The sequence below is a fragment of the Pipistrellus hanaki genome (assembly GCF_964339955.1).
Source record: "Pipistrellus hanaki genome assembly, chromosome: X".
NCBI lineage: Eukaryota > Metazoa > Chordata > Mammalia > Chiroptera > Vespertilionidae > Pipistrellus > Pipistrellus hanaki.
The window spans coordinates 75,885,034-75,898,030 of NC_140524.1; the positions used below are offsets into that span (position 1 = coordinate 75,885,034).

A 12,997-nucleotide genomic window follows, 5' to 3' on the forward strand; every position below is an offset into this window, starting at 1 on the left:
TTGTATGCTTGTTTGGCCTTCCCTGCTGATGCCTTTAGTTGCTAGTCTATCTTACCCAAAAGGAATTGTTTCCCACCACCACAATATCCTAGGTGGAATGAAATAAAGTGCCATATGTATGCAGAACTGATCATGGGGAGGCCTCAAATGTAAATTCATTTGGAAGTAACTCTGTGGAGGTTTCCCAATGACAGGATTGAAAGAAACAAATGTGTATCATATCCCAGTAACTTTAAACTTGTGTCTCATTATCAGACAGACACACTTGTCTCAATACCAATGCTCTGTGAATTAATATTGCCTACATCTTACCTGGACTTTGAGCACCATATGTAGGAAATTTTTGTATTTCTGACTTCATTCCAGCTGTGTAAATATTGGACACTCACCTACCTAGTTCCTAGCAATGGTGACTGTACTATAGTATAGGTAGGTGTATGGACTCTACATGTTGACTGTGTAGGTTTGAATCCACCACTTACAAGATCTGAGACCCTAAACAAGCCAGTAAACTTTGTGCATCAGTTACTTGATTAGTAAAATGAGGATGACAGTACCTACTTCAGAGTTTTGTGCACATTAATGCGTGAAATATGCTGTGCTTGCCATTAGCCTTGTGCTGTAACCAGAACAATTACATTGCACTTTTTCTTTTAAAAAAATATATTCTTATTGATTTCAGAGAGGAAGGGAGAGGGAGAGATAAATATCAATGTTGAGAGAGAATCATTGATCGGCAACCACTGAGGCACACCATCAGAGCTGAACTTTTTCTTATAAAAAAGGTAGTGAGGAGGAGGGACCTGGACTTCTAAGAAGTCTGGATTATTAAAACCAGTCAGCAGCCTTATGTGGAATTTCATTTGCATGAACTTGGTAGAGCTGCAGGGAACTCTAAGGGGTGGGCCTGGGGGGTGCTTTCTCCCAGAAAGTCATGGGTTTGGGTGGCGGGTGGCCTTGCAGCTACTCTGGGTGAGGCGGCGGAGAGTCTAGCTAGCGGCGACCTTGGGCCTCTGTTCACATTGCTTTGCGAGGCCATGCGCCGCCTTCCCTCCACCAGCGGGCGCCTCCCGCTCCCGCTCCCACCCTTAGGAAAGTTCCCAGTGGGTCGCTGCGTGTGGTACGTGACGAGTGTGAGCCGCACGTCCCACCAGCGCCCTCCAGACTGACAGCGATTCGGAGCAACCGAAGCGCGCAGATGCCTTTGGCGGCGTCCAATAGGGGCTGCTGTTGGCCGCGCGGGGCGGGCCGGCGGCCGGGAGGGGGCGGGGCCGGGAGCGGGGCGGGCCGGGGGCGGGGCCCGCGCGCTGCTTGGAGGTCTGCACGCGGTCTGAGTCGGACATTTGCTGCTGTCTCCGTCGCTGGCTGATCTGCGGGCTCCGTGCGCTGCTGCATCGCCAAGATGTCTCTCTCTAACAAGCTCACTCTGGACAAGCTGGACGTGAAGGGCAAGCGGGTGGTGATGAGGTAATTCTGCACATCCGCCCGCGCTTCCTCCGGGCTCTGCCGCAGCCTCTCCGGCGGGCGCCCACTTGCTTTCCCGCCTGCCCTAAGTCGCTTTTAGTCCTGGGCTCTGCCCTGTGGGCCCTAACCATACTAGGCGATGCTGCCGATCATTGTGGCTGAGGCTTTTCCGAGTGTGACGGTTTCTAACCTCGTTTCTCCCAGCCCAGTGAACGAGCCGTAGGTGCCTTTTTGGGGTGGATCTACCGAGGAACAGCTCAGATTGCCGAGAACCATTTTGCCCTCTTTCCCATGCCTACCATGCAGTTCCGTCTCCTCCAGTTCCATGTTGGCGAGGTGGGACTTAAGGCAAATCCTGCAAATCTCTAGGCCCCAAGGCAGGGACCTTGAAAGGTCATTTGTCTGATTTTCCTTCCCCGCCCTTAGACCCTCCCACGCAAAGAGAAAGGGACTACATTTCAAAGGTCCTTGCAAAAAAAGAAATCTTTCCCAGAGGTTGTTGGTATAGATGTTCAGGAGTAGAACCCCCTAAAGCATGGGGGGGGGGGGGTGAAGTCGGGTGGGGCTCACGGATGGCAGCCCTGAAGAGCTTATGTAACAGACCTCTGCCGCCCAACCTGGTCTTTGGACTCGGGGCGTTGGGGTTTGCATCAGGATTGTGACACATGCTGGGTAATGGTAGAGCAGGGTGTGGCTACTCTTTCTTGCTGTTCTCCAACCTCAACCTCACAGGTCGCTAGAGAAGCAGGATATTAGAAATGGGGAAGGCTCCCCATATACTTGGGGGGTCTCTTACTCTGCACATGTGGACCCCTGGTCACCAATATGGCTCCTCACTTATTTGCCCCAGTTACTAGGATGGTGTATGGAGCTTGTACTTTCTTTTTGTAACTTGTGGTACATTTGTGTGTGCCGGGGGCAAAGTGCCTGAGGACAGTTGGGTATATAACTAATACATTTGACTGTTACATATCTTTTTTAAAAATATATTTTTTATTGATTTCAGAGAGGAAAGGAGAAACATCATTGTTGAGAATCATTGATCGGCTGCCTCCTGCACACTCTCTACTGGGGATGGAGCCTGCAACAAGGGCTTGTGCCCTGACTGGGAATCCAACCTTGACCTCCTGGTTCATAGGTCAATGCTCAACCACTGACCCACACCCGCCAGGCATCGGTTACATATCTTTTAAAAAATATATATTTTATTGATTTTTTACAGAGAGGAAGAGAGAGGGATAAAGAGTTAGAAACATCGATGAGAGAATCATCGATCAGCTGCCTCTTGCACACCCCCTCTGGGGATGTGCCAGCAACCAAGGTACATGCCCTTGACCGGAATCGAACCCGGGACCTCTCAATCCGCAGGCCGATGCTCTATCCACTGAGCCAAACCGGTTTCGGCCTGTTACATATCTTGAGAGGATGAAAGGGTGGTGCTTTTGGGGGCCATACAGACTTGCTTTGATGGCGTTTTGCAGGCTTGTCCTTTTTGGGAAATGATTGATGGCAGGCATGTGAATGGTGTGATTCAAGCCTTCTCAATTTGAGTTGGTTCAAGTGAGGGCATCTTTTGGATATTAGCAGACACGTAGGATAGGAGGGGACTCTTCCTTTACCCTAAGCTTGAACATATGAAGGCACTATGAATTAGAGAACTTTATGGGCACCCCCAAATTCATGTAGCTCTCCTTTTCCTCTAATTTCACTATGGCTTACTGTTAGTTTGCAAGTGGCCTTTGTGCCTTGCTATGGAAATAGAAGAACTCAATAGCTTATGGCCATTAAAAACACCTGGTATCCACATTTTCCCAAATAACCTTGGCCTTTTCAATCTGGAAAAAGTAGGAATTACTTACAGTCACCTTGGTATTAGGCAAGGGCCCTTTCTAACCCTTAGATGATGTTAAGGAAAGGGGGTGGATCCTCTGAAAAACAGGACAGGTGGACGTTGGCAACTAGATCTGAGATTTAATTAATTCATCCTATCTATCTCATCTATGCTGGAGCCTGACCTTTCCAGATGCATGTACCAGCTGAAAAACAAGAAATAGGGCATCATACAGGTCCCTTTTCTACAATTTCCATTTTGGGTTTTATCTCCTCTCTCCCCTGGGAAATTGGCTTGAGGAATTAACTGGGAGGGCTGGAGTGGAACTAGAGAAAGGGCTTATCTTCTCTCACTCTGGATCTAATACGAAATGCCTTTTTGCCCAAGGGCTCAAAGTTTCATTCAGATTGACCCTGAGTCTTGAAACGATTGGCTAGTCTTGTTTTGCTGATGGAAAATGACCCGTCCAAGGTCACTGAACTAGCAAGTTAGTAGCAGAGCCAGAACTAGAATTGGGTCTCTTTAGCTACTGAGCAGATTCTCTGAATCCTGGGACATAATGAACAGAGACAGGTTAAAGTAGACTTTGTTTGCTGACAGTTGCAATCTATAATTTCCCCCCTTGTATGTAATCTGGATACATTCTACTTATGTGGCCTGAGGAGAGGAAGTAAGTTACTTTGTTCCCTGATTATTAACACATCTCTATTGAACAGAGAGTCCCACTGTAGCCCTACTCTTTGGAAGAGCGTAGGCGGCCATGCTTTTCAAATTTCTTTTTGTTTCAATGTCCTTATGTGGTCTTTGCTGGCAGAGTTTTGGAAATGGGCCTCCTGAGTAATGGCTGCTTCACTGAACCTCCTCTCTTGGTTCCACAAAAAAGAACTCTGATTGTTGAGACTTCTGGCCCCGGCTTTGATCACCAAGGGAATTTTTTTTTTTTTTGTCCAGGGAACTTTAGATAGCCAGAAAACTGAATAATTACCAGATTCCACTTCAGTTTTTGAGGACACCAATTGACTTTACCTTTGTATAAGCTTCCTGCAAATTTTTGCAACGTCATTTTCTTCCTCTCATAGGATGTCAGTCATACTGTTGCCGACTGAAACACTTCCTTTTTGCTTGTCTGCCCCCCCCCCCCCTTTTTCAAACCTCATTGATTCTCTTTAACCTGTTGTAACTTGTTAAGCGAGCCTTGATGTAGTGGAAAAAGAAGCGGAGAGGAAAAACTGAGAGCAGAGAAAAAACCTCTAAGACAGCCATGATATCCCACTTTTTCAGTCAGGGGCAATGAATCAAGGGTGGACATGGTTCCTTTGAGAGTTTTTATTGGAACTGGGTGTGGACTCCTGAGATTTCAGATGATTGATTGTCTTGATATTCCTACTAACAATATTTTTAACATTTTTTTGAAATAATTATAGATTTTTAGGAGGTTGCAAAGATAGTAGAGAGGTCCTGTGTTCACCCAATTTTCCCTATTGGATACATCTTAACATAATTATAGTACAATATTAAAAGTAGAAATTTGACTTTAGAATAAAACATATAGTTCTATGCTATTTTATCACATGTGTAGATTTGTGTAACTCCCACTACAGTCAGGATACAAAGCTAATTTTGTTTTATTACCACTAAGATTTCCCTCATTTCTAATCTCTGGTAACTACTAATCTGTCCTCTCTTTCTAAAGTTTTGTCAGTTCAAAAATGTTACAAAAGTAGAATCACATAGTATGTTACCTTTTGGCATTGGCTTTTAAAAAATATATTTTTATTGATTTCAGAGAGGAAGGGAGAGAAAGAAACATCAATGATGAGAGAGAATCATTGATCGGCTGCCTCCTGCACGCCCCCCACTGGGGATCAAACCCGCAACCCGGGCATGTGCCCTTGACCAGAATCAGTCTGCAGGCCGACACTGTGCACTGAGCATAACCAGCTAGGGCTGGCATTGGCTTTAAAAAAAAATTTCTGTATTGATTAAGGTATATATGTGCCCTTATCCACCCCTTTACTCTCACCTCACTCATTCCCTCACCCCCCCCCCCCCTGTTGTCTGTGCCAGGTGGTTAGGCCTATATGCATGCATACAAGTCCTTTGGTTGATCTTTCTCCCTTACCCCCACCCTCCCCTACCTTCCCTCTAGGGTTTGATGATCTGATCGAAGCTTCTCTGTCTCTGGATCTGTTTTTGTTCATCAGTTTATGTTGTTCATTATATTCCATAAATGAGTGAGATCATGTGATATTTATCTTTCTCTGATAGACTTATTTTGCTTAGCATAATGCTCTCCAGGTCCATCCATGCTGCTGCAAATGGTAGGAGTTCCTTTTTACATAGTATTCCATTGTGTAGATGTATCACAGTTTTATAATCCACTCATCTGCTGATGGGCTGGCTTTTAAAAAAAATATTTTATTGATTTTTTACAGAGAGGAAGGTAGAGGGATAGAGAGTTAGAAACATCAATGAGAGAGAAACATTGACCAGCTGCCTCCTGCACACCCCCACCAGGGATGTGCCCACAACCAAGGTACATGCCCTTGACCGGAATCAAATCGAGGATCTTTCAGTCCCGCAGGCCGACGCTCTATCCATTGAGCCAAACCGGTTCCGGCGGGCTAGATTTCTCCACGTTGTTGCATCTATCAATAGTTCAATCCTTGTATTACCGAGGAGTATTCTATGGTATGGATGTTCTACCATTTTTTTAGCCCATTAAATAATATCTCGGTTATTTCCAGTTTTGGGCTACTTCAAATAAAGCTGTTGTGTGAACATTGAACATTCATTCATACACAAGTCTTTGTATGGACATATGTTGTCATTTCTGTTGTGTAAACACCTGGGAATGGAATTGCTAGGCCATATGCTTAACCTTTGAGGAATTTCCATACTGTTTTCCAAAGCAACCACACCATTTTACATTCCCACCAACAGTGTATATGGTGAGTCTCTGCATCCCGATCAACATTTGGTTTTGTCATTATCTTTTATTTCAGCCATTCTGATAGATATGTAGTGAAATCTGATTTCATGCCTGAGTGTTTCAGGTAAGTGGAAATGAAAGGACTGCAGATTTTACATGGAATGGGAGAAGTGGAATGTGTAGCAAGAGCAGTTTCTTTGGTGGAGTCCACCGAGAGAAGGAGCTAAAAGGAGAGCTGTTGCCCGGTTGGCCAGTGTGGCTTAGAGGTTGAGTGTTGACCTAGGAACCAAGAGGTCACCGGGTTCGATTCTCAGTTGGGGCACATTCCCAGATTATGGGCTCGAGTCCCAATAGGGAGTGTGCAGCAGGTATCTGATTGATGATGTTTCTCTCATCAATGTTTCTATTTCTCTATCCTTCTCCCTTCCTATCTCAAAAAATCAATAAAGAAAAATAAAGGAAAGATTTTGTAGTTACATCCATATCGATCAAATTTGTTGGTATATCAAATTTTAGTTTCCCAGTTTTATTGGAATGTGAATTCACATTTACAAATGCTGAGGTAGTTTAAGAACCTAAAGTAAGGCTTAAATAGTATTGAATTAAATTGCAGTTAATTGTATCCAAATTCTAGGGGAAAAAATGATGCTGGAAGTTGAAAAAAAAAGAAAAATAAAGGAGAGCTATTGTTGAGAGTCGAGGAGATGATAGCAGAGATAATCCACAGGCAATGAGAAGAAAGTACAAGTCCAATTCTCATCAGTAAGCTGTGTAAACTTGGGTAGATGAGACAGATTCTTGAGTGTTTCTGTGCAAAGAATTTCCTACTTGTAAGGGCTTGAGGGCAGGGAGTAGCACCATAAGGGATGGCTTGTGCTCTGCCTTTGCCCTCAGCCCTTTTGACCATGGGTCTTCTGGGAGGCCATAGAGGGAGAAAATGACCCATGGTAATGGAATACTCTGTCCTTTTTGGAATGCACTTTATAACCTTGTTCAGGATATTTAAAGAAGATGCTTTTGAATCAGAATCAAGTAGCCTGAAACTAAGGAGAGTGTGTTTATTTCTTTAAAGGCATATGTACTACCTTTATTTTTTGGACTTTCTTTAGGTAATTAAAATGTTTGAGTAATAGAATTACTATCTACACTCACCTTTGGAAAGGCTGGTCTTCAGTGAGGTAGATTACAGACATGCCTTGTTTTATTGCATTTTGTCTTATTGCACTTTACAGATATTGTGTTTTTGGTACAAATTGAAGGTTTGTGCAATTCTTCATTGAGCAAGTGTTCAAATAATACAGGTGCCGTGTTCGAGCAATATTTGCTCACTTTGTGTGTCTGTCACATTTTGGTAATTCTTGTAATTCAAAATTTTTATTATATTTGTTATGATGATCTGTGATTAATGGTCTTTGATGTTACTACTGTAATTGTTTTGGGGTGCCATGAGTTCCCCATATTATGGCAGCAAACTTAATAAGTATTGTGTTTGTTCTGACTGCTCTCTCCCTCTCTCTCCTTGGACTTCCCTGTTCCTTGAGACATAACAAAATTAAAATTAGTCCAGTTAATAACTATAACAGTACAGTGACCTCTAAGTATTCAAGTGAAAGGGAGAGCAGCACATCTCACTTTAAATGAAAAGCTAGAAATAATTAAGCTTAGTGGGGAAGGCATGTCAAAAGCTGAGATAGGCCAAAAGCGAACTTTCTTGTGCTAACAGTTAGCCAAGTTGTAAATGGAAAGGAATAGTTCTTTTAAAAAATATCCTATATAATAGAGTACTATATAATAAGAGCTAATATGGTCATCATGCCCTCATGGCAAAATGGCTTAGACACTCAACACTGGGAGAGAGGAATGGGGACCAACCAGGCACTAATGAGCTCATGAGAGAAGAATGGGGACCAGCCAGGCTGTGGCCCCGGAGAAGGACAATCCACACGCTCCACAGTCCCTGTGGTTCCGGGTGCCAGCGGCTGCGTCTATGGCCCAGGAGAGGGACAAGTCACCTGCCCTGCAGTCCCGGGAGCCCATGCCTGTGGCGAAGCCACCGCCCATGGTCCCCTGTGGCTGTGACCGGTCCTGGGTGCCTGCGGCCAGCCAGAGGGAGGGAAGCCCGGGTACCTTGTGCCTGTGGTACCGGCTGGAGGAGGGAATCCTGGGTCCTGGATATGTGGCAAGGCAGAGGCGGTTAGGGGTGATAAGGCCGGTTGGGGAGCAGTTAGGGGCGATCAGACAGGCAGACAGAGGTGGTTAGGGATGATCAGGCAGGCAGACAGAGGGGTTATAGGCGATCAGGCAGGTGAGCAGTTAGGAGCCAGAGGTCCTGGATTGGGAGAGACAGTCAGACATCACTCGAGGGGTCCCGGATTGGAGAGGGTACAGGTCGGGTTGAGGGAACCTCCCCTACCCCCATGCATGAATTTTTCCTTCTTGCCACTAGTATATATAAAGTCTAATATGCAAATTGTTCCCATGGGAGTTCGACTGGGAGACTGGTCGCTCACTATGATGTGCGCTGACCACTAGGGGGTGGCACAGAATGAAAGAAGGCCTTGACTGGCAGCCAGAAGGCCCTGATTGGCCCTGATCACTGGCCAGGCCCCATGGAGGTGGGCCTAAGCCATGAGTCAGACATCTTTAGTGCTGACATGGAGGTGGGAGGGCTCCGACCATCGCCACTATGCTTGCCAGCCGTGAGCCCCGCTTCTGGCTGAGCAGTGCTCCCCCTGTGAGAGTGCACTGAACACCAGCGGGCAGCACCTGCATTGATCGTCTGCCCCCTGGAGGTTAGTGTGCCTCATAGCAACCAGTTGGTCCACAATTCAGTCGATTTGCATATTAGCCTTTTATTATATAGGATATTTTGTAAGGCTATAGCTGCCATAGATAGTGATTCACTCTGATGGATCTGGGCAAAGTCAATTGAAAATCTGGAAAGGATTTGCTATCATAAATGCCATTAAGAACATTTAGGATTCACAGTATGACATAAAAAAAAAATCAACATTAATAGGAGTTTGGAAGAAATAAATTCCAGCCCTCATGGATGATTTTGAAAGGGGTTCAAGACTTCAGTGGAGGAGATAACTATACATGGAAAAGGTGATGAGTATAGCAAGGGGTCCCTCTCACATCCAGAACTGCTGGCTCCCAACTGCTCGCCTGCCTGCCTTCCTGATTGCCCCTAACTGCTTCTGCCTGCCACCCTTAACTACTCCCATGCCAGCCTGATTGATGTATAACTTCTCCCCTGCCAGCCTGTTTGCCCCAAACTTTCCTCTTCTGCCTGCCTGGTCACCCCTAACTGCCCTCCCCTGCAGGGTTGATCGCCTCTAACTGCCCTCCCTTGCAGGCCTGGTCCCTCTCAACTGCCCTCCCTTGCAGGCCTGGTGCCTCCCAACTGCTCTACCCTGCTGGCCATCTTGTGGTGGCCATCTTGTGTCCTTAGGATCTTTGACTACATGGGGGCAGCCATATTGTGTATTGGGTTATGGTCAATCTACGTATTACTCTTTTATTAGATAGGATAGAGGCCTGGTGCACGGATGGGGGCCAGCTGGTTTGTCCTGAAGGGTGTCCCGGATCAGGGTGGGGGTTCCCTTGGGGCATGGGGCAGCCTGGATAAGGGGCCTGTGATGGTTTGCAGGCTGGCCACGTCCCCCGGCAACCCAAGCAGAGGCCCTGGTATCTGGAATTTATTTACCTTCTACATTTGAAACTTTGTATGCTGGAGCGGAGCCAAGTCTTCTGCTTGTTCCATGGCTGCCGCCATTTCTATTTGGACTTATTTACCTTCTATAATTGAAACTTTGTAGCCTTGAGTAGAGGCTTAGGCCGGCTAGGGCAGGTGGAAAGCTTGGCTTCTATTGCCTGGGAAACCCAAGCCTCCCTTCTGCTCTCTGTGGCTATAGCCATCTTGGTTGGGTTAATTTGCATACTCGCTCTGATTGGTTGGTGGGTGTGTCTTGTGGGTGTGGTGAAGTGATGGTTAATTTGCATATTACTCTTTTATTAGGTAGGAGGATTTAGACTAGAGGTCTGGTGCACTAAATTCATGCACGGGGGTAGGGGTACCTCAGCCCGGCTTACACTCTCTCCAATCCAGGACCCCTCGGGGAATGTCTGACTGCCTCTTGCAATCCAGGACCACTGGCTTCCAACCGCTCGCCTGCCTGCTGCCTGATCGCCCCTAACCACCTCTGCCTGTCTGCCTGATTGCCCCTAACTGCTCCCCAACTGGCCTGATTGCCCTTACCTGCTCCCCCTGCTGGCCTGATTGCTCCTAAAGGCCTCTGCCTCACCCCGCACCTGGGATCCAGGCTTCCATCCTGGCCAGCCACAGGCACCTAGGACCTGGGCTGGCTTTGCCCGGGCTGTCCGCAGCCACAGGGGACCATGGGTGGGCGGTTTTGCCTGGACTGTGGCTGTAGGAACCTGGGCCTTTGGGGCAGGTAGCTTGTCCCTCTTCTGAGCTGTAGCTCCAGCCACTGGCGCCTGGTACCACAGGCTGTGAGGCTTGTCCTTTTCCTGGGCTTCAGCCTGGCTGGTCCCCATTCCTCTCTCACAAGCTCATTTGTGCCTGGCTGATCCGCATTCTCTCCCCAGTGTTGAGTGTCTGAGCCGTTATGACATAGCAGTGTGAGGGTGTGATGACCATTTGCATATTAGTGCTTACAGATTTTTGAACTTGTAGAGACTTTATTTTGTGTCCTAACATGTTTTCTGTCTTTTAGAATGATTCATGTGCACTTGAGGAGAATGTATATTCTGCAGCTTTGGGGTGAATTGTTCTATAAATGTCAGTTAAACCCATCTGACCCAGTGTGTCTTTTAGAGTCTCTGTTTCCTTGTCAATTTTTTGTCTTATCCATTGAAGTCAGTGGGGTGTTAAAGTCCCCTAATATGAAAGTCTTGCTGTTGTTTTTCTCCCTTAAAGTCCTCTAGCAGTTTTTAAAAATATATATAATATATATTTAGGTGCTCCTGTATTGGGTGTATATGTGTTTACCAGGGTTATATGCTCTTACTGAATTGATTCCTTTAGTATTATGTAGTGACCTTTATTTTTTCTTGTGATAGCCTTTATTTTGAAGTCTATTTAGTCAGATAAGAGTTTTGCTACCGCAGCTTTTTTTATTTCTATTTACATGGAATAATTTTTTCCCATTTCTTCAATCACCCTGTGTGAGTCTTTTGTTCTGAGGTGGGCCTACTGTAAGCAGCATATAATTGGGTCATGCTTTTTTTTTTATTTGTTCAGATACCCTATGTATTTTGTTTGGAGTATTTAATGCATTTTTATTTAAGGTTATTGATGGGTATTATTTATTGCCATTTTAATTATATATGCCTATGTTTTTCTCTTTCAATATTCTCATTACAACAGTCCCTTTACCATTTCTTGTAGTGCTGTTTTGGTGGTGATAAACTCCTTTACCATTTACTGGTTTGGGAAGCTCTTTATTTCACCATTTATTTTGAATGGTAATCTTGCTAGACATAGTAATTCTGGTATCCGGTTCTTGCTTTTCTTTTTATTTTATTTTATTTTTTATTAAGAACATTTTTTTAGATTCTTCCAAATAGAAGACTTTTTTGTTGTTGTTTGTTTGTTTTTAAATATATTTTATTGATTTTTTACAGAGAGGAAGAGAGAGGGATAGAGAGTTAGAAACATCGATGAGAGAGAATCATCGACCAGCTGCCTCTTGCCCACCCCCTACTGGGGATGCACCCACAACCAAGGTACATGCCCTTGACCGGAATCGAACCCGGGACCTTTCAGTCTGCAGGCCGATGCTCTATCCACTGAGCGAAACCGGTACTTGCTTTTCATTACTTTGAATACTTCATGCCAATTCCTTCTGGTCTGTAGAGTTTCTGATGAGAAATCAGGTGTCAGCCTTATTGGAGCTTCTTTGTAGGTAACAAATTGCTTTTCTCTTGCTACCTATCAGATTCTCTCTTTGTCTTTAATTTTTTGCATTTTAATTATGATGTGTCTGGGCATAGGCCTGTTTCGGTTCTTTCTCTGTGCCTCCTGAACTTGTGTGACTTTTTCCTTCACCAAGTTAGGTAAGTTTTCTGCCATTATTTCTTCAAGCACATTTTCTATCCCATGCTCACTTTCTTTGCCTTCTGGCATACCTATTATATGAATGCTGCTACTTTTCATGTGTCCCTTTCCCTTAAGTTGTCCTGTTTTTTTAAAAAAAATTTTCTGTTTGGTTTTCTGATTGAGTAATTTTTTCTACCCTGTCGTCTAATTCACTAATCTAACCATTGTCTTGTCCTAATCTGCTCGGTAGTCCTTCCGCTGTGTTCTTTATTAGTGCTATATCATTTTTCATAGTTAGTATATCTTTTCTCATGTTGAGAATCTTTGCGATCATTATTCTGAACCCTGTATCTGATAAATTTATTTTCTCCCTTTCATTTAACTCTTTTTCTGGAAAATTCACTTGTTTCATTTTTGGCTTTTTTTTGGGGGGGGGGCTCCCCATTTTGGCTGACTGTTTGGGTTTGTGTCTGTGTATTAGGTAGGTCAGATCTGCTAGTGCAGGACAATGTCAGCCACTGTTTGTGACTGCTAGATAGAATAGGTTTTAGCTACACTAGCATTCAGGGCTAGTTCCTGTTATTTCAGTTAAGTTTTATTTTTAATTTTTACAAATTTCTCTTTTAAAGTATGAGATACATACCATAAAGGACACAAATCATAAGCTTGAAGAATCACAAAATGAGCATATTTGTACAATCATCTC

At 44.7% G+C, this 12,997-nt stretch overlaps 1 protein-coding gene across 1 annotated transcript in view; it reads left to right on the forward strand.

Moving 5' to 3' along the window:
* Nucleotides 1–1,295: 1,295 nt before the first annotated feature.
* PGK1 (phosphoglycerate kinase 1) overlaps nt 1,296–12,997 on the forward strand; it is a 35,267-nt gene continuing 23,565 nt past the window's right edge. The window contains exon 1 of the mRNA XM_084869680.1: nt 1,296–1,467. Coding sequence (XP_084725806.1) covers nt 1,403–1,467 — 65 coding nt within the window. The 5' untranslated portion in view covers nt 1,296–1,402. The remainder of the gene's footprint in view (nt 1,468–12,997) is intronic.